This window comes from Suncus etruscus, chromosome 4, assembly GCF_024139225.1.
Source record: "Suncus etruscus isolate mSunEtr1 chromosome 4, mSunEtr1.pri.cur, whole genome shotgun sequence".
Classification (NCBI taxonomy): domain Eukaryota; kingdom Metazoa; phylum Chordata; class Mammalia; order Eulipotyphla; family Soricidae; genus Suncus; species Suncus etruscus.
This window is the reverse complement of record NC_064851.1, coordinates 12,688,545-12,712,740: the sequence shown is the minus strand read 5'-3', so window position 1 is coordinate 12,712,740 and position 24,196 is coordinate 12,688,545. Positions and strand designations below refer to the sequence as shown.

At 42.9% G+C, this 24,196-nt stretch overlaps 1 protein-coding gene across 1 annotated transcript; it reads right to left on the bottom strand.

Moving 5' to 3' along the window:
- Positions 1 to 13,448: 13,448 nt before the first annotated feature.
- KCNA1 (potassium voltage-gated channel subfamily A member 1) lies at positions 13,449 to 21,917 on the bottom strand. Its single transcript, XM_049772038.1, has 2 exons — positions 21,623 to 21,917; positions 13,449 to 21,002 (listed from the first exon to the last, which is right to left on the bottom strand). The coding sequence occupies exon 2, from the start codon at positions 20,353 to 20,355 to the stop codon at positions 18,868 to 18,870; it is 1,488 nt and encodes a 495-aa protein (XP_049627995.1). The 5' UTR covers positions 20,356 to 21,002; positions 21,623 to 21,917; the 3' UTR covers positions 13,449 to 18,867.
- Between the last annotated feature and the right edge of the window lie 2,279 nt (positions 21,918 to 24,196).

Here is a 24,196-nt window from a genome sequence, read left to right as displayed (position 1 = left end):
AAAATGTGGTAACATGGATTAGAAACAGTTGAGAGGGTTGTAAACAAAGGGTAATGATAAATGGTTATGTTGCAAGTGGGTGGGAGGTGTTTAGTGGGGGTGTTCTGTGCACTGGTGATGGGCCCTGTTTCCCATAACATCTTTATTAATGATGAGGTAGGAGGGGGAACACCAACAGCACATTCATGAAAGGCAGAAGGATGCTAAATTGGGAGGTGTTGCAAATACCATGAAGGACAAAGAATCAGCTCATGATGGGGATAGAAGGTCGGGGTCAAGGGGCAAGGATCAGATTTGACAGGATGACAGATCTAATAGAGATTGCCTGATCCTTAACAGGGAAGCCCATGCCACGGTCTTCACTGACAGTCATTTAATCAAGAAGAATTATTTGTTTCTTACTTTTGTTTTTGTTTTTAATGTAGTTTTTTTGTTTGTTTTGTTTTTTTATGACTCACACCCGGTGGCACTCAAGGGTTACTCCAGGCTCTGTGCTCAGAAATCGCTCCTGGCAGGCTCAGGGAACCATATGGGATGCTGGGATTCGAACCACCATCCTTCTGCATGCAAGGCAAATGCCCTACCTCTGTGCTATCTCTCCGGTCCCTAATGTAGTTTTTCTAAATTATGATGCTTTTTATGGATAGATGCAGGAATCCATTGCTTTCAAGAATCATGAAGCTTGGAAAACTAAAGTGGAAAACCTCACACAATTCCTGGACTAAAGTGAGAAAAGAAAAGCAGCCTTCCTCTGCACTATGAATAGTAAAAATCTAACTTACAAGAAAGAAATGTTTTTTTTTTTTTTTGTGGTTTTTGGGTCACACCCGGCAGTGCTCAGGAGTTATTCCTGGCTCCAGGCTCAGAAATTGCTCCTGGCAGGCACGGGGGACCATATGGGGTGCCGGGATTCGAACCGATGACCTCCTGCATGAAAGGCAAATGCCTTACCTCCATGCTATCTCTCCGGCCCCGAAAGAAATGTTTTAACTTTTGTTAGACTTCTGGTTGCCAGTGTTAGGTTGACTATCAATTTACTGTAACTTTTTAGAAGATTTTCTTCCATTTCTGGACTTGTTTCACTATCTTTTTCCAGAAAGGACACCCTGTCCCCTGACTTTCTCCAGGGAAGCTGACAGGACTGTGGATTATAAATCCTCAGGAGAAAATTTTTCATTTATTGTGTTGAGATCAACTTCATAAGCTAGATGTCTATAGGCCATAGGAAGGAGCCAATCCTGCTTCCTGCCACAGGAATGACAGATGGACAACTATTTATCGTATTTTCAAAATTCAAATGGTAAATCTGGAAGGATAAAACAAGGCTAAAGATGTTAGAACATTAAGCTTCTTAAGAAAGCTGTTGCATAAATAATATATTATAAGCACTTAAAAATTCTACCTGCTTGCAAAATTGTCTTGAGTCTTCCTCCACAGCATCCGATACAGCAAAAATACTATTTATTCATTCATTCATTCATCATTTTGAAGCACCTACTATGTGTCAAACAGCTCATACCCCTGAAGAATTCAGTACATTAATCAAAGTAAAGGATAAGAAGAATACATTAAAGTTTCTAAGTATGGTGGAGATCTGGTGGTGATGATATCTTTGTCGGGTCTAGTAACATTAACATGCAAGTGCACAATAATGTCAAACATAGGGCAATGTAGACATGGGAATAATGATATACATAAGTATAGCAGGGATATAGTCTCTTGAAATGGTAATATTTATCTGTAAGGTTGGAATATGGGTATCAGAAGTAAAGAGGCATAAGACAATAATACTATGTTATGGAAATTCTTTGAGGGCCAACAGCTTAAGAGAGAAGGAAAAGAGGTATCATCTTTTGAAGGGAGTTTTTCTGCTTTTGATGTTTCAGGTTTTCCTCTATTCTGCTAAAGAAGCTGAGCTTTATATAAAATCATTCATATTTTTAAAGCGGAGACTCATAATATAAAACAGGTCCCATAAGAGTAAACCAATATTCAATGATAAAACTCTTATTTAGCCAAAGTCTGGATTTATTTCCCACTTTCACCTAGAGCAGGGGCTTCAAACTCAATTTACCTGCGGTCCGCAGGAGGCAGTCAGAGTGATCCTTGAGTGCAAAGTCAGTAGTAAGCCTTGAACATTGGGTGGTGTGACCCAAACAACTAAAACAAAACAAAACAAAAAAAGATCCCTCTAGGGCAGGACCACAAAACGTTGCACTGAGGGCCGTTTGCGGCCCGTGGGCCACGAGTTTGGGACCCCTGACCTAGAGGCTTGGAGTAATATGATAAAGTGTGATATTCTTAAAATATTTATTAGGATATACAGTATTGATGATATACATAAATATATATGGTATACATAAATATATAAAATACCAGGAAGAAAGGCCACAGCAGATTTATTTAAAATATCTAGGTTTTTTTCATAATTTACAAACATTTCTATTTATGAAAACAAATGCAGTTTGGATTTGGCTTAAAGGAACATCTTTCTTTGTCTCATGCTAAGCAATCACTTTGTCCAAACCTATTTGGTGACTTCAAAAGGACACCAGAATAAAATGTTAATTACTAGTTACACTGCTTTTTTAAGCTTTCATTAGATCACATATCTTCATAGCAGTATTAAGAGACCACGTGGCTAATTCCTGGGTAAAAAATAGCGATTGCTAACTTATTGCTGTTCTATCACACAGCTTTAGGCCCTTAAGCATTTAATTCTTGTCTACTGCACTGCCTTCCTCACTGGGAGAATCAAGTTTATGATACCTGAATGTAGTGATAAAGATCTGGGTTTGCAAGCCAGTCACTTCCACTTTGAAACAACGCAGAACTGAGGAGCATTTGGCTGCTAAGATGATTCAAATACAGAAGAGGGGAAATGGATGGTTGAAAGGTTCACATCAACTTTGAAGTCTTATGATCCCAATGACATGTATCCAAGCTATTTTTTGAAAGAAATCTTATTATTTGAAGATCCAAAATGGAAGAAGGACATAGACAGTTCCTCTACAACAAAGCCCCAAGAAACCCAATCCAAAAATTGGCTGAGTCATGGAAAGACACCTCTCTGAAAAAGACATACAGAAGAAACACAGAAAAGTAAAATGAATATTCAATATCATTTATTATTAGGGAGTGCAAAACCAAACCGTAATGAGATATCTCCTTACAACTGGAAGAGCGATTTTTAACACAAAAAGTGGGAGCAAGTGTCACTGTTGGTATGAACATAAATTAGTGCTACCTCTATGAAAAACAATGGAATGTTTTAAGAAGTGGAATATAGCTCAGCACTAGAGTTTATGCTCGGTAAACTTCACTGGTCACCTTGAATCTCCATATCTCATAGTATGGCATAAAAATTCTTCCACCAAAAGCAATTTAATTCTGGCTGGTGCAACTATATCATCTATAATGTTCAGGATCTCTCTGGGTAGTTTGTGTTTGAGTCCAATTTTTCTGTAACCTGAGAAAAAAAAGTATATGTAAAATATATGTAAATAATTTTTACAAGTTCCTTGTTATTCCATCTTTAAATGTGAGTAGGTAGAACTTCTTTCCAAATGGAAGTTGGCTCATGTGAGTAAAGTGTGGTTATGGTGAAGTTCAAAATAGAGTTGTCTTCAGTAGAAGTCTCTCTCTCTCTCTCTCTCTCTCTCTATATATATATATATATATATATATATATATACATTGCATTGGTCTTAAATCCCCCAGGCATTGGTCCCAGGGGAGTTAGAAAAAAAAATTACCTGCAAGTATCTTTTTAAGAATCCATCAGTTGAGTCAAAATAAATAATTCAACTGTAAAAACCTAACCTCTCCCTATTTATCATTCTTTAGGTCTGCCTTCTTAACTTGATAGAATAACTCCCTCTTTCACCAGAAGGTGTTGAGAGTTTAATAACCTCACTTGTTTGGAGTTCTGAGGTTTTTGTTTTCCAGCCCCAAAAGAAAGGAATCCATTTTAGGCAGCTTTTTCATTTTGCTAACAGAATGAGATGAAATGAGAAGAAATGGTCTTTGCTGTTCCAACACAGTTTTTCCCAATAGTCTCACTAGAGTTTGGTCTGAAATGGGGTCAGAGTTAACTATTTTCCACTGGGGACTTTTAAAAACGGTAATTGAAAGAAAGAAAGTTAAGTAATAAAGCAAAGATGCAGCAAAGCAACCTGCAGAGAGAATATTTCCAACACAAAGGACTTCACATCTTTAAGAGGGTGATTTCCTTAACCTTTCTTTTCTTTCAAAGACCTGAGGGTTAGAGGTAATGAAGTGACCCTATGATTCTGGCAAAATCTAAATTTCATAGGGTCTTTTAATCTCAGAAACTGGCTTGCGTTAAATAGGGCTAATCCAATTTTACTTCATAAAAGCTTCATAGGCTTACATAGCATGCAACCTAAGCCAAAAGAAATTGGCACTTTATTCTAAACTTGCAAGGATTAAAATACTAAGATTTGGGATCCAAAAAATATAGAAAATCTGTAATTCCAAATCGACTTCAATTCCAGTGCTACAGAATGAGAGAAGTTGCCCCAATTTTGTTCACCAAATGGTCTCCAAGCTACTCTGAACCAGATCTGTTTCTGGTGCATCAAGTTAGATTTTTTAGCAAATGCAAATTTCTTCCTAGTAGGTTAGAGAGAGGGAATAAGAGAAACCATCAGTAATCATCCAACTAGAGAGGTGGTGGTTTTTTTTTTTCTTCTTTCAGATTCAAGTGCAAAACTGTCCAAACAAATAGTTCCCCTGAGATGTTTTTGGATGAAAAAAATATCTAAATAATTTTGTCATTTTTGCCAAGTAGAATTTTTTAATGAGGCAGGTGTATGAACCCCAGGCTGAGTCATTTTGAATTGGCCACAGAAACACTTAGAGACACAGTAATAGGGCCACAAGGGCAGAGAGACTTACTTGTAAGAACTCATCCCCTCACCCAGGCCCCCCCATCCAGCTCTTTTACAGGCACTTGTTGTGTTTTTGTTGTTGTTATCATTCATGTGCCACACATTAAGGGGAAGTGCTAAGAGTACCAAAGCAATCAAGTCACACAAGAAGTTTGTTGCATGTTACTGGGACCTCAACTCACTCCACCACAAAAGGTGCCCAGACCAAGTGAGAAACATATCATGTTAGTATCCTTCGAACCAGTGCTCTGCGCACGCATTATGAACGTATGCAATCTCCCAGACTCTGCATTAGGCAGCATTAGCCAGCACTGTCCACTATTCCTTATTAATAATTGAGCTCAATCCATATAGGAGAGCAAAGGCTTGCTTGGAAGATGCCTTCGAGCGTGCATTAGAAAGGAGGATCTCCAGGGATTTCTGTGTACTTTGTCCATTTAACAAGTCAATCTATAAATGACAGTCAATGCGTGATGATCAGAAACAGATGATTCCACTTCTGACTGTTCACTCCGTTTTTCAGTTCATTTTTCACCCTAACTGGTACCTTCCCTCTGCACATAAAGAAAGGGTTTACTCCCTTCATCACATAAGATTACAGGTCCCCCAAAGGCTGAGAGTGACAGAACAGACACATACTAAGAGTCAAGAAGACTGTGTAAGATCTGACATCTGTGTACTAACTCAGGGCAACTCTCAATGACCACCCAAATCCAGGGGTCCTTCCAGGAATGTCTTAGCTTTGTTTGTGTCTATGTTGTGACCCATCATATCCTTCTGCACCCCTCTGCTTTTTCTCTCTTCTTCCCTTAGTAAAGAACCCCTGTCTATATTTCTATCTTTTTCCAGCTTTGTGTTGATTTCCCAAAACATATGACCTGCAGCTATAAAAAATATGATCACACCTCATCAGCCACCTCCAAAGGCTGGGGTTGGAGTGGAATAAGATTCCAGATATGGACCTGAAGAGATAAGATACAGGGTAGAGGCCTAATTTGTCAACCTGGTTTTGATACCCAACACCCAAGAGGGTCCCCTGTGTCCAGCCAGGAGTGATCTCTAAGCACAACAGAGACAGGAGTAAACCCTGAGCACTGCCAGGTAAAATATTACACACACACTCACACACACACACACACACACACACACACAACCATGAGTGTGAATATTCCTTATACATTAAAGGATGTCTTCCAACACATTGGGAAGTATCTGTATATGGGCAAATAAAAGCAAGCCTCTTTTGTGGTCTGCATGATTAAAAGTTTACATAAAGTGAGAGGGTCCACGATTGCTTAGGGGTGAATCAAGGTAACCCAAAATGGCACTCCTTAAGGCCAGAGTGATTCTAGAGTGGGTAGAGTGAATGCATTGTAAGTGGCTAACCTGGATTTGATCCCCACCATTCCAAAAGGTCTCCTGAGTTCTGTCAGGAGTGAGCACAGAGCCAGGAATAAGCCCTGAGCACTTCCGGATTGTCCCCAAAAGACATGCATTTAGCATTCAATCTTTCATTTATGACTAGGTTTTCATTCATCTAAATATCACACATGATTCTAGGACTTAGGGATGGGAAAGTTCCTCTCTTCCCCCCAGAAAAAGTATCAAAATACTTTGCCATTAGCTATTCATACAAATATGATTATTGAGATGCATATTCTTGCTTTCTCATGTATTTATAACCCAGCAGACCAAATGTCATAGAGTGAAGAGCCAAACCATAAGCCATCAGCCCAAGTCTATGAGTCTGAGAACCTAAGTATATATATACATATATATGTATAAATATATTTATATATAAGTATTTATAAGTACCATTTGGTTAGGGAGGGTTTTACTTTTCCCACTGAAATCTAATTTACTTAACTGGGAAGTGGGAGATTTCATGTTGATAGCTTCAGGATATTTTTTCTTGATTGAAAGGGAAATATGTTTCTGATTGGGTTAGCATATGCCTCCTCAAAGAAAAATGATACCTATAGGTTGCAGAGAGGGAGATGAGCAGAGGTCAGAGAGTGACATGGGGTGGGAATGTATGAATGACTATGGTGGGAGTTGGTCGATCGCTAGATGATTCAGGAGCTCTTAATAGTAATAGCTGTGTTGGCATTTCAGAGAACACGCCAGAAATAAAGCTATGACTGACACTGAACCCTAATCCAGAGACCTCTCTGCTAGCACAGATGTTGCTAAGATCTCACCTCTCCATCTTCAGGCTCCTTCCTTTATTATTGAAAGACATACATTGCAGTCCCCATAAAACCACTTTAAAAGACTCTAGGGAAATATTAGGATGTCTACAACCATCGATCCAATATATGAGGCTCTCACAAATTAAGCCCCAGCTGGTTGAGGGAAAACTAACAACAATTTTCCTGCAAGATAAATTGCCAACATCTGGCTTCTCAAGTTGAAAGTTGTTTTTTTTTAAAAAAAAAAAAGAAGAAGAAAATGAAAAAGGATCGTGTCATCTCAAGAAGAATAGATCAAGAAATGCATTTTCTGAACAAGTTGAGGATTTAGTTCTCAAAGACCACTTTTAAATTCAATTGATCCTAGTAAAATGTAACAAGGGCTTTTTCTTAAAGGAGAGAACCCCAGTTCCAATAGTCTGACTTGAAAAAAATCTAGCTACACTGTCTACTAAATTGGGAAACTAAAAACAATCCTATGAAGAATGAGTTTCAGATATCCAACGGAAGTCAAGAATGATAAGATATAACAATTAATGTAACATGTTACAATTTATAGGTTGTAACATTTTATGTGTTATCTATATATAGCATCTAGAATGAAATCTATAACTAAGAAATTCAGGGTTTTGTATAATTATGTGAAAGGTAAAAATGGCAGGCAGTACAAAATAACCAAGAAATGCTATTTTTTGTTCCCCACTGACCCATCCCCATCAGGGACGAAATCTAGGTTTCTTGCCTGCAAGGCACAAACTCTGGTACCAAATCACATTTCCAGCCTAAGAAATTCATTTAATCATAATTTTATTTTTCTCATTCATTTGATAAGATTTAAGCGGTGGGGAAGCATGCCCAAAAGTGCTCTGGAGCTACTTCTGACTGTGCTCAGGGATTACTCCTAGTGGTCCTCAGGGACTCAGGGGGCCATATGCAATATCAAGGATTAAACTGGAGTTAGCAGCCTATAAAGCAAACACCTTAGACTATAGTATCTCTTAAAACAAATTTTCATGCCATACCTGGTGGTGCTCAGGGCTTAACTTCTCTTCTACACTCAGAAATAATTCATGGTAGGGCTTGGGAAGACCCGCTGAGATGCTATGGATCAAACCCTCATTAGTTGCATGCAAGGCAAGCTCTCTACCCACCCTACTATCTCTCCTGCACCAAGAAGACAATTTTAATGGCTTTTTTGAAACAGCATAAGATCTTTCTTACCATTAAATGGAATTCACGGAGGAGCTATTACTTTAGTCAGTATACTAGCCAGAGGTAATTAACAAGTGGCATAGCACATTACCTAATGTGCAAGCAATAAGCCGGGTCTCAAGTCCCGGTGGCATCACATTTTCTGATCTAAAACTGGACACCAAACGGACTGTAAGCTGCAAGCAGGCCAAATCATTTTCATTTTGCCCATCCTACTCTTGCTGCCACATCTTGAACATTAGAGAAGTCACATAAAACATTTGATGCTAAACGACCTCTTTGTTTTGCCCCCCCCCCATCTCACAGATGTCACTAGCAGGAGTTACTACTCTGATGAACTGCTGAGAAATTCTTGCAGTGGCAGAAATGTTTCATCCAATCCTAATCAATGTAAAGAGAGAGTTCGATTATTTGGTTGTTGAATTACCAATATTGTGTTTAGAATACATAACTTGAACCACCAAGGACAAGAAATTATGTGATAAGGCCCTGCAGGGAGAGAGCTCAGGGGCCAGATGTACATGCACAAAAATCTAAATGTGATCTTTGGCATTATGTGACTCACAAAAGATAATCAACTGTGACCCTCATGACCTCCAAGAACCAATAGGCTAGAAGTACTGCATCACCAAGCCTACGCAAACTAATTGGCAGACTAATTGGCAAAGTACCACCAGGCGTGGTTCTGAGGCCCAGAACACTGTTAGGGACCCTATCAAAGAAATCCCATAAGAAGAAGAATTATCTTTTAAATGCCAACAAATGCAATCTTTTTCCTCTGAACACTCACAAGAAAGTCATTCTAGCTTACCTAAAAATGTTTCACAATAAACCAGTATACTGCAGTCTTTCTAAAACCAAGGTTTTAGAAATTTCAAATTGGCATACACAAAAACTTCTCTAATATTAAAAAAAAATTGTGGTTGTTAATGAAGAGGGAGCATTTGGTAGAAACATCTCCCTGAAATTCACAGCAAACCAAATTAGTTCCTTTCTAAAACGCTAAAAGAATAATATTGCATAAAATGGGAGGAAGGGAGGGGAGGGGAACACCAATAATGTTGAAATATGAAAATATCTGGGGTTTTCCAACACTCTCTAATTTAACTTACTGAGGAAAAATTGTAATAAAAGTGGTTTTGATATTAATAAGCTTGTATCCTCTCATTGCTTATCCTCTGATTTCAACCAGAATCTGTTCCTCTGGTAATGCTTCCAAAACGGATTTAATGCTGTGAACTGGAAAGAATCTTGCAAACTCATTCTGTACTACAGCATACATTAAAAGACCACTAAAATCTACTTTAAAAATCATGAATGGGGGGAATCAGGGATGCCAAAATAAAAAAAAATCATGAATTGAGGTTAGAGACCTCAATCTAATTCTGGATATTATTTTCTAGAAAATTTCAAGAATACACTCAACTTCTTAATTACAATCAAATTCTGTAAGGAAGTCAGGTACATTCTTCATTGCTATTCAAATAGCAGCAACCTTACACAGTTGTGGATTTGTTTTTTATTTTTGCTTTTTTTTTAAGAAGGAAATATCAGACCACCCTAGAGATATTATCATTTCTACATTTTCATAAGCATCTTAGTAGTATATGCTATTCAAGAAAAGGCTGTCTTGACTCATGTGTGCTGTGGGGGCTATTTTATTTTTAGTAAGGAAAGTTAAGAATAGGTTGTTATATTTATATAATGTCTCTCAGACAAGTACAGGAGAAAAATTCACAAACAGCATCTTGCTATATCTGTCCAATCTCGCAGGTGGAAAGATCAGATCACACAGTATTTAGCAGGGGGTTTGGGGAAAATGAGGTAGGGACTGAGGGCTTTCTAAAGTGGTGTCAACAATTGAGAGATATTTTTCTGCCTTTTTTTTTTTTGACTCATTGCACAGCAGCATTTACCAGGGATATCTGGTAGCCAAGACTGCAAAGTATCATTCAATCATAAAAAAATGGAAAAACCAGGGGCCAGCACGATAGTGCAGTGGTAGGGTGTTTGCCTTGCAAGTGGCTGACCCAGGACAGACTGCGGTTAGATTTCCCAACATTCCATATAGTCCCCCAAGCCAGGTGCGAAATCTGAGCATATAGCCAGGAGTAATCCTTGAGTGTCACTAAGTATGGACCAAAAACAAAACAAAACAAAAACACAAAACAAAACTTGAAATAGTGGGTCTGTGTTTTGGTAGAGGCGACAGTGCCATTAAAAGCAGGGTGTACCAAAGATCCCTAAGCAGACACCCCTCTATCTTCAGAACCTATCACCAGATATTTTCTTTTGAATTCAACCATCTCAATTCCCTGAAGTCTTTCTGTGTTTCTTCTGGGGAAGAAGAATCCAGCCCTGCCCTCTTCCTTCATCATTATCAAAAATAATATATCAAGTCATGACTCACAGGTATAGAACATATTAGAATTTCAACAACACATTCATCTATAATATCTCCATGTTTTGACATTCCACCCGGTTGTGAAATGGGTTCCCCATCACATGTCACATATCATACATCAGAAAGAACCCGAGCTTTGCTTCTTCTACCCAGAGACGCCATTACTTTTTCCTTAGCAGAAACAAGGAAAGCAGTATCAAACCGACCTAGTTCACCATGTCGAATAAAGCAATATAATTAATGCGGAAGTGATTTGAAAACTGCAAAGAGAGCTCTGTAAATTGGAGTTGTCGCTATCAGCAGCTTATGGGAGTGAAAGAGAGTGTCACAGGGTACCTTTCACCTGATAAAAATCAAAGACAACTCATGGTACTACACCTCAGACAGCAGAGCAAGTACAGGTAAGAAGAGAAGGAGGGACCTGCAAGACCCATACTCTGAGGAAAGTGAAGATGCTAAGAGGCATGAAGATAAGAAAAAATAGGCTGAATGTTAAGTCCACTATGGGCTAAAACAGTCAAATTTTTAAAAGATCTAAAGAATATTTTGAGCCTGGGTTCAGGTCTGAAGGATATGGTCACATCAATGAGCCTCATCAAACCTCTCATCACACCAGAAAGTAAATGCAGTGGCTGGAGCTATAGTACTGAATATAGAGTGCTTGCCTTGCATGTAGTTGACCCGTGTTTGATCCTGGTACCCCATATGGCTACCTGAGTACTACCAGGACTGATCCCTGAGTATAGAGCCAGAATAAGTCCGAGCATGTCTCAGTGTGGCCCCAAAACCAGAAAGGAAAAGAAAAGAAATACAAGAAAGAAATGGAAAGAAAGCAAATCTGAGCATATGAATCTCAGTGGCTTATCCAGTCGCAGATTCCTAAGGGTTTTTCTTCCATTTTTACATCTTTAAAATGTGGAGAAATCAACTCCAGGACAAGATATACAAGTTTCCTTCCTCAAGAATATATCAAATGATGGTGCATCTTAAAAATGTAAGGCATATTAGGTAACATATAACAAAATAATTAATATATGTCCAATGACCTGGGAAAGGGGGTATTTAGATCACTCCTATTGGTGCCCAGGACTTACTCCTGGTTCTGCACTCTGGGCCACTCCTGGTAGTACTCAAGGGATCATATGAAGTGGTGCAGGTTAGCCACCTGCAAGGTAAATGTCCTGTCAGATACACTATCTCTCTGGCCCCTCAATAATCTGTTTTTAAGCTTGTTCAAAGGGCAGTTCAACTCATGCAAGGACATGTTATCTAACCTGCATAGAGGGTTTTGCCTAGGGACAACTGGCCCAATCTGGAGGCAGGTTAAAGTACAGCATGCCTAAACTTCATGGCAAGTGGTAATGGTCAGTGGTAATCACGTCTTTTTTCCATTCTCAGCTCCACTGATGGCTTCTGTCTGAACTGGATGACTTCTCATTTTAAGCTCCCTGCAAGTAATAATCCTGCCTCTTTAGCTATCTTACCTGGATCTGTCTGGCTGCGCTTCTAAAAACCCATTCTGAAGCTCAGCTTTGAGAAACACACTCAGTGAATGTTCTGTTAAGTTTGTCCGTTATTTATGTGACTCTAGTGCCCTTTTATCCTTCTGATCAGTGTCCAACCAGGCCTGTTCTCCAACCACAAAAGCAAAATCACAAGGGGTCTGCCCAGCTTCATGATCTGCTTCAATAGTAATTTCTCCAGCAAAAGCAAAATTCAGCTTGGAATCTTCCTTTGAACCCCTAAACACGATATAGTTCCATGAAGGCTCACCACCACCCCAAGCATGTAGCAGGTAACAGATACTTGTCAGAGGCAGGCTGTTATTTACTCAGAGTTTGCTTAAAAATCTGATGGAGATAGTACAATGGGTAGGTGCTTGCCTTGCACTTGGTCAACCCAGGTTTCATCCCTGACATTTTATATGGTTTCCCAAGCACTGCAAAGAATGAGTTCCGAGTACAGAGCTAGTAGTAACTCCTGAGCATTGCCAGGTGTAGCCTCCCCCCCCCCAAAAAAAGTAAAACAAAGTATGATCTTCTTTGGGAAGGGGGTGGGCAGCTAGATCTCACAAGCATCAAAAGGAATTAAAACCGAGTCATTCAAGGGAAAATAAAACTAAGGAAGAAAGAAATGTTAACCACAGAGCAAACCATGTGGGACAAATATATGCAGAGACCAGCTAGCAATTACTTTGTTTTTCCACATCAAAATCAGTGCTAACATTAGACTATAACTATCAAGTTATTTGGTGCCAGACCTCAGCCCACAGTGAATGCACAAGCATGCATACACCACACACACACACACACACACACACACACACACACACACACACACACACACATACACATTTTCTTTCTCTATTCTCTCTCTCCTTGAAATGCTTATACAGTTTTATATCAAAAACATTTTAAGCAAATATAATCAATAAATTTACTCACTTGGTCTTCACCTCTTCTTTCCTCTTTTCAATGAATCTTGACATGGCTTTCACAAACCAAATTCCCAAAGTCTCTTCGGAGAATTCAACCTGAACCCAAACTCTGAATTTATTGTCAAAACTCACCCCAGTGTAATTCTTTCCACAGAAGAGTCTGTGAAACAAGGTTCCTTCTTGATTTTTTCCTCTGGAAAATATTAAGTTCTTCCTAGAGACCACACGTAAAAGAGGCCCCCCAAAACCAGTTAAACAAAACAGAAATAACCAGCCCAGATGTTCCTTGATAATATCCTTAAAAATTATCTTTAATTGATGCCAAATAGGAACAGATCATAAAGTGACAGAAGCAAGTAAAATTGCATAGATGAAAACTATGCTCTTCAACTAGGTTCTCAATTCTGAACATTCAATGTCCTCAACTTGACAAGTTCAACAGTTAGGGCAGGGAAACGCCCATGGATGACAAGGATACACATCCTTAACTTAGGGTGGAAGCAACTGGCAAACTCAAGAAAGAAAATAGAGCTTTTTCAGCTTCAATGGTTTGTTGTCCTGATGGTGCACTTTAAATCAATACTTATTCAATTTTGGTGTTTAACCCTTGGTAGTACTAGATTCTCCCTATCAAAGGTATGTCTTACAGAGTCCATCCTGTCTCCTTACAGATGTTACATAAATGGTTCCCAGACAGTGCACTAAAGAGAAGAAGGGTGTTTGTACAAGTTTTGGAGAGAAGACAATTTTGGATCTGGAGTGTTTTGCAAGAGGGTTTGTATTTGGTTTGACTTCCTTTCCTAACACCATTTCTTCTTCTTGGATTATGGTATAAAACTTTGCTATACTCTTGGACATCAGAAAAAAAAAACAAAGAAGCTCCTACTAAGCTCCTAAATGAAAACAACTAAGATGAGAACTAATCTTCTTAAAGCTAAGAATCCTAGAGTCAGTGGGGCTTCATTGCTTGCCTAGACCTGGGCTTCCCTAGGAAGCCGCTTGGTCTATTTATTTATTTATTTATTTTTTTGCTGAGCCAAACTGGCATTTGAATAGGACTTCTAAACCTGAAACCCATACCCTGAATGAGTTCACACAGTGACCTAAGGTAATGGGACTGTTTTAGCTAACAACTCAGCTCCTGTTTTGCTTTGTTATTACAAGAAAATGCTAAGTAATGTACATTCTTCTAAGGTTTACCTGAGTCATGCTGGACATGTCCACCTACACCCTGAAATTCCAGGATATAAATATAAGGATTAATACACCACATGGTGGATGAGGGGCCACCTCCTGAGATTGGAATCAACTAGGGTTGTGTCTGATTTTAAAGCTTGGAGCTTATTTATTGTCTTCTGGAAACAAATATCAAAATATTTCATTTTTTCTTAGAGTGAGGGGAATGGGCCCAAAATGAGAAACAAGATGATTATTTGGGAGGTTAAAGTCTTTCTGAAAGGTTTATACTATGGATGGTTACCACCCACCAATTCTTACCACTCCCAGGAATGTCATTCCTGGAAGAAAAGGGGGAATTGCCTTCTGCTGATGTTCAAACCAATGTACCAAACAAGGACCTCAATTGTAAGAATAGTTTTAAAAGCCTCCCATGTTTGAGGTGTTCTATATTAAATGGAAGCACTCAGACTGCTTTATTGACTTTTCAGATGTTAACTAGTTTTTAAAGTTCAATAGCTAGCCACACAAAGAGAAAGCTCTTCATGAACCAAACCAAATTTCTACTTTAAAAAAATGTTTTCTTCCCTGATCACTTATGTATATACTTATTCTCAAGGGAACCAAGCTTTGGATTCACCTATACTGGGAAGCAACACAGAGTTTTTTTAATTTCCATAATGTCTAAGCATAATTTCCTTGGAGATAAATGACTGCCCACAGTCACATTCCAGGAGAGGGATTTGTTCTTTATCTATTTGCTTCGACTAAGCTAATTCACCGTCATGCTCTCCAAGTGAATTGTGGTAACAGATAATAAAAAAAAAAACTCGACTCTTGAGGGGAGCAAAGAAGGACTGTGCACAGATGGGGAAGAGGAGATGGAAACAAAACCTTTCCTGGCTATAATCTGTCTTCTATAAATCTGAGGACAGAGGAAATGAATGTCTTTGGTCTCTCTAATTCAGATCACTTGAGGTGAGTTAACCACTTCAGAGATTCTGGGATGGCTAACAGCCCTGGGGCGACCCATCCCTTCCACTGCCACCCTATTGAACTAGGGTCCCGACACACTGGAAGAGCTGAGTTATGGCTATCAGCAGGTCAGAAGTCTTCTCCTTCTGGAGAAAACACATATTCAGGACATGAGACATGAAAGCTCAAGTCCAAGGGAGGGAATGAAAAGGTCAAAAGCCCAATAAAAGAAACAGAAGAAAGTAAACGAAAAGATAGTCATTCCTTAGTAGGCAGTTTTGGTAAGTGCACCTTCAGGTCTACAAAAACATTTCAGCACATTACAGTGCAAGGGGTAAGCGCTTTATCAAACGTTACATGCCTATGCTACAGCTGATCCCTGTATTCCATTCTTACTGGCTCAGTTGCAATGAGCTTCAGATAGATAAGCAGCATTCATTTTCCTCAAACCACCCAAATTCATCACAACAACTCATCCCCCTATACCTGGCTGGCAGGTTCTTTGCATGCAGTTCCTTTTTGTCTAACGCATGCAGAAGAAATCAAGCCAGTCCCACAGAAAACTCTGAGAGGTATACCAGATAGCCAAAGTCAGTCTTATCAGTCTTGGTCCCATGTTCTCATCCTCTGACCCATTCATCCCACAGTACTTCATGTATTATTGCTGTTGACAAAATGCAGGGTTTCAAGTTCGGTGTATCTTAAATCTCAATGAAAGATCAAGATATCCCTGGAGATGGGGGTGGTGGCATATTTTTTTTTGGTCCCAACTGGGAACTTTTAAGCAGATAGAAGAAAAACAGCCAGGATGAGTCAGGTTCAAATGAGAAGGAAACATTACAGGCAAGGGTTTTATATCCTCTGGTCAGATGCTGTGTGGTTCTTGAACCCTCATCTTCCAGGATGAGTGCTAATGTTCATCTGACAGATTCCCAGAAGCTGCACAGAAAGATTAAACACCCATGTTCTTTCTTTTAACAGAGTCAGCCAGGCTTGGTGTCTGGGTTTACTGCTTTGCTGCAAGTGGGGTAGGAGTCAGACTGGAAGGAACAGATTCCCAAGAGCTGGGCAGGAACATATGGTGATGAGGAGCAGGTGGTCACATGCTAAGTACAGAATAAAGGTCCCCATTGTGGTATGCTTCTGAAGATTATAAGTGCTTCTCCACTGGGGGTCAGCTGTTGGGCCCAGAGGCATGTGTTATATAGTGCTTCCAATTAGGCACAAGGTCCTCCCCTGTCTCTGGGTTGGGTTCGAATAGAGCCAGGCCTGAGGAGAAGCAAAAGCTAGGGTCTCGATTTGGCGAGGGCTGCCAGGTAGGCAGGTCCAGGTACCATCAGGAAGAGAGCAGGCAATAAAATCTCAGGCAAGAGTATTATGAGCTGAGCACCCTCACATCAAAAACCTGAAAAGATCATCATCCACAAGATGTAGAGACTGAGAAAAGGACAGGGAACATGCCAGAAACACTCCACTGGACCTGAGAATACCTGGCATGTTCAGACTGCACCAAGTTCTCAAAAAAGTCTATCTGAACTTCTGATGGAGAAGGTGGGGAAACATATCCGTAGCCCATGTTCATTTGCAAGGTGGGTCTCGGGTTCCAAAGAGATCAAGTCCAGGGACTAGCCAGCAAGATCCATCTTGGACGTCTCCTCTCCAGACTTTGGGAGGGGGTTGGTCCTCTCACAGTGGTGAGGCAAGACAGCAAGGGTGGAGGAAAAAAAAAGCAAAAGCAAAGAATCTGTGCCCCCAACCCATCCTCCCTTTTGCTACCTAACTTCTCAACAGGTGTGAGTGAGGCACTTTCTGCAGCTCACTCTGGGTACAGGGTAAAGGCACTAAGCAACTATTGAATCAACTGGCTGAGTTTCTCCAGGAAGCCTCAGAGGGGTGGGACGAAGTCTCTGCAGACCTCAGATCATGACCGCAAAAGAAAGCTCTGCTTTGGATGCATACAATAGATAAACATGTTCATTTACATCCTAAGAATGCACCAAAAACATGCAGTATTGCACCTTTTGTGTGTGTGTGTGTGTTTGTGTGTGTGTTCTGTTTGTATTTATCTTCATCTAAAAAGAATACTTGTTCTTAGGTGATACTATATATACCTTGATGACTTATTTAATTTCCTACATAACTTCCCATTAAGGGATGGGCATTGGTCCACTCTCTCTCTCTTTCTTTCTCCCTACACCTACACAGAAACCTTTCCTGAGCAAAGGCAGGAAAATTGTCCCCCCACCCCCACCCCCCCCATTGTTTCTTTTGGGCTCTTCATCCCACAAACTTGTAAGTTTTTATTATTTTTCCTTTTTTTTTAAATTAAAGTCATGCATTAATTAATTCAAGGTACACCTTAATTCGAATAGGCCATAATGCTGAATAAGAGAACATGCTTGGAGCTCCAGAAGTTATTGTTCCCTTCTGACTAACATATGCACTTAAATACAGTACTTTATTTACTAATAAAATCATTAATAAATGAGGGAGTGCACTTTTGGTGAATGCAAATGAAAAAGAATCTATTTTTAGAAGGGTCAATTTGAAAGTAAGCTTATCCCCTATTGGTCAGAGTTAACGGGTCTCAGCATGCGATTAAAAACTAAAGAGTATCAGATTCAAACATGCTTACATTGAATTCATTTGTACTCTCTTGCAATAGGAGTCTAAAGTTTGATATCCAGCTCTGGAGGTCAAGGGTGCAGGACTGGTAGAAAATAAAAACAAACCTGTATTTGGTTCATCTGCAGCTGAGAATCTGAGCAGCACTGCAGATAAATCAATTGATTTAATTGAATTATGTTTTTTTTTTTTGGACAATAGTTTGTAATGAAAAGGGGAATGGGGCAGAGAGAGAATCCCTTGGGATATAACAGTACAGCATTTTGTTAAGTCTGGATTTTTTTTTTTTAAATTTTGACCTTGTTACCTACAGTTGGTGTTGATTAATATAAAAACCCAGGTTCATTGCCTGTCCCGCCTGGAATACCACCTAACAGAATACATCCAATGCCCTGTCTTTAAATGTGGTGTGCAGCGTGTCGAGTTTTTATATTGGAATTCCATGCAAATTTTAATTTTATAGAGCTAAGTGGTCCTCTGAGTTGGTTGATTTGGTTTAGTTAAGAGAAAAGAAAGGTGAAGACAAGAAATCAAAATGATTTCAGTAGGAATAGAGAAGCATAAGAATTATTTGACCTAGTCTAACTCATGGCCTAAATGTCTAATCAATTTTAAAAAATACTCTGTCTTTCCCTGTTATTGGTGGTGTCTTTTTTTTTTAAAGAAAATGAAAATAGTTTGTTTCTGTTCTCATGGATCTCAAAAACTTCTGCTTTCCCACCCCCAAACTTCTGCAATGCAACGATGCACAACAGTTTCATGGAGCATTCAGAGACTATCTATAAAGGAAAGTATTTACAACCTGTGACTAGGGTCACTAGGGTTTTTAGTTGGTTTGTGTTTGTTTGTTTTTTTCTAAGTCTTTCAAGCTGCTAAGTGGGTTTTATTTTTTAATCTGTTGATTTCTTATTTGCTTACTTGCTTTTTTTTTTTTTAAACATCAGTCAGGAGCTTGCTCTTATTAACGCAGTTTTGGTTAGCTGTGGTACAATTGCCAGTTCTGATATTGGCCTGTCTATAGTGGGTTATGCTATTATTCATATCCTCTTCGATCTCCATGTACTCAGACTTGCTGATGGTAGAGGAACTGCGGCGACTGAGGTCACTGTCAGAGGCTAAGTTAGGGGAACTAACGTGGAGCAACTGAGCCTGCTCTTCCCCCTCAGTTTCTCGGTGGTAGAAATAGTTGAAATTGGACACAATGACAGGTACGGGCAGGGCAATTGTCAGCACACCAGCGATGGCACACAAGGAGCCCACGATCTTGCCTCCAATTGTCACAGGGTACATGTCACCGTATCCTACAGTGGTCATGGATACCACCGCCCACCAGAAAGCATCGGGGATGCTAGAGAAGTGCGACTCAGCTTCTTCCGCCTCGGCAAAGTACACTGCGCTAGAGAACAGTATGACCCCGATAAAGAGGAAAAAGATCAGTAACCCTAACTCTCGCATGCTAGCCTTGAGGGTCTGGCCCAGGATCTGGAGGCCCTTGGAGTGGCGGGAAAGTTTGAAGATCCTAAACACCCTGACCAAACGGATGACCCTGAGGATGGCCAGCGAGGTGGCCTGCTCCCCTTTCTGGTTCCCCTCCTGCTCTGCTATCTCCGTGCCTAGGGTGATGAAGTATGGGATGATGGCCACAATGTCGATAAAGTTCATGATGTTCTTGAAAAAATCCGTCTTGCTCGGGCAGGCAAAGAAACGCACCACCAACTCGAAGGAGAACCAGATGATACACAGGGTCTCCACGATGAAAAAGGGGTCCGTGAAGATGTTGGACGTATAGATGACCGTGGTGTTGTCAATCCGGTGCAAGGTGCCTGTGAAGTCCTTGTCGTCCTTCAGCTCGGGCAGAGTCTCCAGGCAAAAGATAACGATGGAGATGAGGATGACCATGACTGAGACAATGGCGATGACCCTAGCGGGCCCTGAGCTTTCGGGGTATTCGAAGAGCAGCCAAACCTGGCGCTGGTATTCCTTCTCAGGTAAGGGCCGTTCTTCTTCTTTGATGAAGCCTTCGTCCTCTCGGAATTTCTCCATGGCCTCCTCTCCCAGTTCATAAAATTTGATCTCCTCGGAAAACATGTCCAGGGGCACATTAACAGGACGTCGCAGCCGGCCCCCCGATTGGTAGTAGTAGAGGATGGCATCGAAGCTAGGCCTGTTGCGGTCGAAGAAATACTCGTTGCGCAGAGGGTCGAAGTAACGCATGCGTTTCTTGGGGTTGCCCAGCAGCGTGTTGGGGAACTGGGCCAGGGTCTTGAGCTGCGTCTCGAAGCGGAGCCCCGAGATGTTGATCACCACGCGTTCGCAGCATTCGTGGTCGTCGTGGTCCCCAGGCCTCGGGTAGCTGCCCTCCGGAGGATGGCCTGGGGCGGCAGAGGCCTCGTCCACATTGTCCCCCGACATCACCGTCATGATGGTGGCAGCCTCCCGGAGTAGGGGTGCAGGGAGGAGAGGCCAGGAGGGAGCGTGGGGGAGTAGGAAGCAGCTAGAGAAGAGGGGTGGGGGGGACCCCAGAGGCCCCCCCACCGGAAAGGGCGGCTCTCCCCCACACTCAGGAGGAGGAGAGGCTTTCAAGGGAGTTTGCCAGGAGCTGCTGCTGTGCCCTGGTTTAGGGTTACCTGTCCTTTTCCCCCCTCCACCCTAAGCTTTGCAATATGTTGGGACAGTCCCAGGCCTGCAGCCTTGGGCAGGCACAGGTGAGAGTTTTTTTCGGGGGTGGGGAGTGGGGTAGGAGTTTGGCCTAGAGTTGGACTAGGGGAGAGGGAAGGGGGCTGGTGGATTATTGCCCCCCCCTTCTTTTTGGCTCTGGCTCCAAGTGCTTTAATGCAGTGCCATTCTAGCCTACTGGGCCATCATATGGGGGAGTCCCCTAGCTCCCCTCCTCATCCTTGCCAAGCCCTCCTCGGGTCCGGGTTCGAGCCAGCTCAGCAGGTTTTCCCCTCACCTGAGACCCTCACCCCTCTTCTGCTGCTCCAGGCTCTCTTTCCCACCCCCTGCCCCTCCTCCTACCCCTCTTCTCCTGCCGCCTTCTAAGCTCCCACCAGGGCGATCGATGGAGGCTGCAGAGAAATAGAAAGTGATATGGGGGGGGATAGAAAATCAGAAACCTTTTGATGGACGAATCTACATAGACAAGACACCGACGAGAACAGATCTCTCTAGCTGGTTTCCAAAAAAAGAAGAAAAAAAAAAAAAGAACCAAGCAAACAAACAGAACCAATAAAAATGAAAGAAAGCAATTGGACTCGAGCTGACTCTATCACACACACACACACACACACACACACACACACACACACACACACACACACACAGACAGACACACACACGGACAGACACACGCACACTGACACCTAGAAATCCAAGTTGGGGGGGGGCGCTTTTAGTCCCACTTTTATCCCCCAATGCCCCACACACAACGGGGCCCCGGACCGGTCAGTTTACAACTTGGTTAAAACTGGAGGTGGGGAGAAAGCGCCTAAAGAAAGCTGCTGGGGATGATGGAGTGAAAGGACTCCGGGTCCCACAAGCAGCATCCTTCATCCCTCCTTCTCTCCCACCTCCTCCCTCTCCTCCTCCCTTCTCCGTGCCCTCCTACCCCCCAAGCCGCATCCTCCCCTTCCTCGTTACCCCAAATCCTCCTTTGCAGCCTCCCTTCCCCAAGTAAAGAGGCCCCTACCTGGCCAGCTGGCTTGGCGCAGGGGCGGTGCTGAGTCGGCCCAGAGCCCCAGTCGGAATGCGGTAGGTCGGTCGACTTTGCAGTTGCGGGGTCGGGAGCCGCAGCCGCAGCAGCAGCAGCAGCACCAAGGGGTGCGGGACAAACTCACAGCCCTAGTCCCCCCCTCCCAGGTCCTTGCGCCCCTAGAGTCAGACGATCGCGGTTAGTGACCCGCTAAGGCCAACACAACGCTCACCCGCTCGCTGCTGGGAACCTGGAGACGCCGTTCTCTTTCTTTCTCTCTCTCTTCTCTCTCTCTTTCCACCCTCTCTGGTGCAGGGAGTTCCGGAGGATGCGGGTGGCGAAGCTCTTGAAGCCAGTGACGATAAATAAACAAGCTCTCTTCGCCTCCCTCCTACCACCACGCTGGGAGCCCTTGCCTTGATATGCTCCCCAAAAGAGGCGGGCGAGCCCAGCCTGGTTGGTTGGATCTACATGGCTCCCAGTCTCTGGAGCTTTTTCGCTTTCCCGCACCCCTGCCCTTGGCCCTAAACCTCTCCCTCCGCAGCTCCAAGGAGAAGCACCAGGGAGCAGGGGGCTTTTAGGAGCTCCAAGCCGGGCAGGGTGCGTGCGGCGACGGCTGGTCCTCTCGGTCCATTTCTGGGCGCTGCAAGATCAGCAGAAACCTGAGAAAGCGCCTGGAATGCGGAGCCTGCGATTGGCCCACCCGGGGCGTGGGTTGGGGAGGGGAGGGTGGAGGAGGAGGGCAGGAGAGAGAGAGAGAGAGAGAGAAGAGGTAGATGGAAAATAAGAGGGGGTGGTTTGGCACAGGGTGGGGGGGGTTGTCATTCAGTTCCCACCCTTGCCAGCACCGATTTTTTAATTTTCCTTCTCCCCTTTTTTCTTCTGCCCAAATCCCCCACCACCGAATCTAAGCGGGCCTCACCGTGCGTAAAGGCGCACGATGCGCAATGGTCCCCCACTCCCCAAAATCCGGGCCGCGCGCGACCTTCCCTGGGAAATTTCACATTGCCAATGGTCAGGTCCGACGCAATGCAGGCGACGGTGCTCCTGGCCAAAAACTCCTACCGAAAGGGATGCGTTTGTTGCAGACTCGCCCGGCTCTGCGCTCTCTCCGCCTCTCCTGCAGCGAGGGGGGTTGGGGTTGGGGTTGGGGTTGGGGAGGGAAGAGAAGACTCCAGAGTCCTTTCCAGTTACCCCCTTCATTTTTTTATTTCCCCCAAAGCAACTTGGAGAGACGTTGATGGTCCCAGGGTTGGTCCTATCTATGGAAGTTAGCTGCCAGGCCAAGGGGCGCACAGCCTGTCTCTCTCTCTCTTTCTTTCTTTCTTCTTCTTCTTCTTCTTCTTCTTCTTCTTCTTCTTCTTCTTCTTCTTCTTCTTCTTCTTCTTCTTCTTCTTCTTCTTCTTCTTCTTCTTCTTCTTCTTTTTATTTTTTTTATGACCTCAGATAGGGGGACTTGAAGTTTCCTGGCCCATTAATTTCAACTACGGGGTGTTGTGTTGGGAGGGGATCAAACCCCAAGATTCCGTGGGTTGCTGGGTTGTCTGCCAACTTGGTGCTAATTGGGACAAATCTGAGAAGCGAGTCGCCCTGCCTGCCTGCCTACCTCCCACCTCTGTCTCTCCAACCAACATCAGTCTCTTTCCCCGGCCTAGTGTCTTCACTGCATGGGGCTTGCTGACCAGGTTGGCAACTTCCAAAAGGGGGTCCGCCACCGAGGCTCCGGGGAGCCCTGGGCCCAAGGTGGATGCCCGGGGATGGGGGCGAGCGAGCGAGCATCACGGAGCGCGCCTCCGAGCAGGGTGGCCTGCAGCGCGAGCCGAGGATGCCAGCGAGCTGCAGCTCCGGAGCTCCAACTGCTGCGGAGTCTCGGAGGAGGTTGGAAGCACCCGGAGTGGCCGCTCATTGGCTCACTCGAGCACCCGGCCCACCCCCTTAGCACCACGCCGGATCGCGTTGCCGCCCGCCCACACCGCCCACCTCTTTAATCCAAGCGGTGATTGCGCCCTCTCCACTCTATTGTGGCTAGTGGAAAGCCAAGTGGGGTGAGGTGGGGGTTTGGGGGAACTCTGAGGGGGGACAGGATCACGCTCCTGGGCATGAACGGGTTAAGTGCCTCCCCCAGATTCAGACGGAAGGAAGGAAGGAAGGAAGGAAGGAAGGAAGGAAGGAAGGAAGGAAGGAAGGGAGGGAGGGAGGGAGGGAGGGAGGGAGGGAGGGAAGGAGGGAGAGAGGGAGGAAAGAAAGAAAGAAAGAAAGAAAGAAAGAAAGAAAGAAAGAAAGAAAGAAAGAAAGAAAGAAAGAAAGGAAGGAAGGAAGGAAGGAAGGAAGGAAGGAAGGAAGGAAGGAAGGAAGGAAGGAAGGAAGGAAGGAAGGAAGGAAGGAAGGAAGGAAGGAAGGAAGAAAAAGAAAGAAGAGAAATGAAAGAAGGAAGGGAGGGAGGGAGAAGGGAGGGAGAGAACAAAGAAAGAATTATTTTCCTTCTCGCCTCCCCATCCATTCCTCAGCTTTTCTCTTAGAAACAATTAGCTCTCTCATGCGCCCTTCAGTATTAAATGCTGCCCTTTCCCC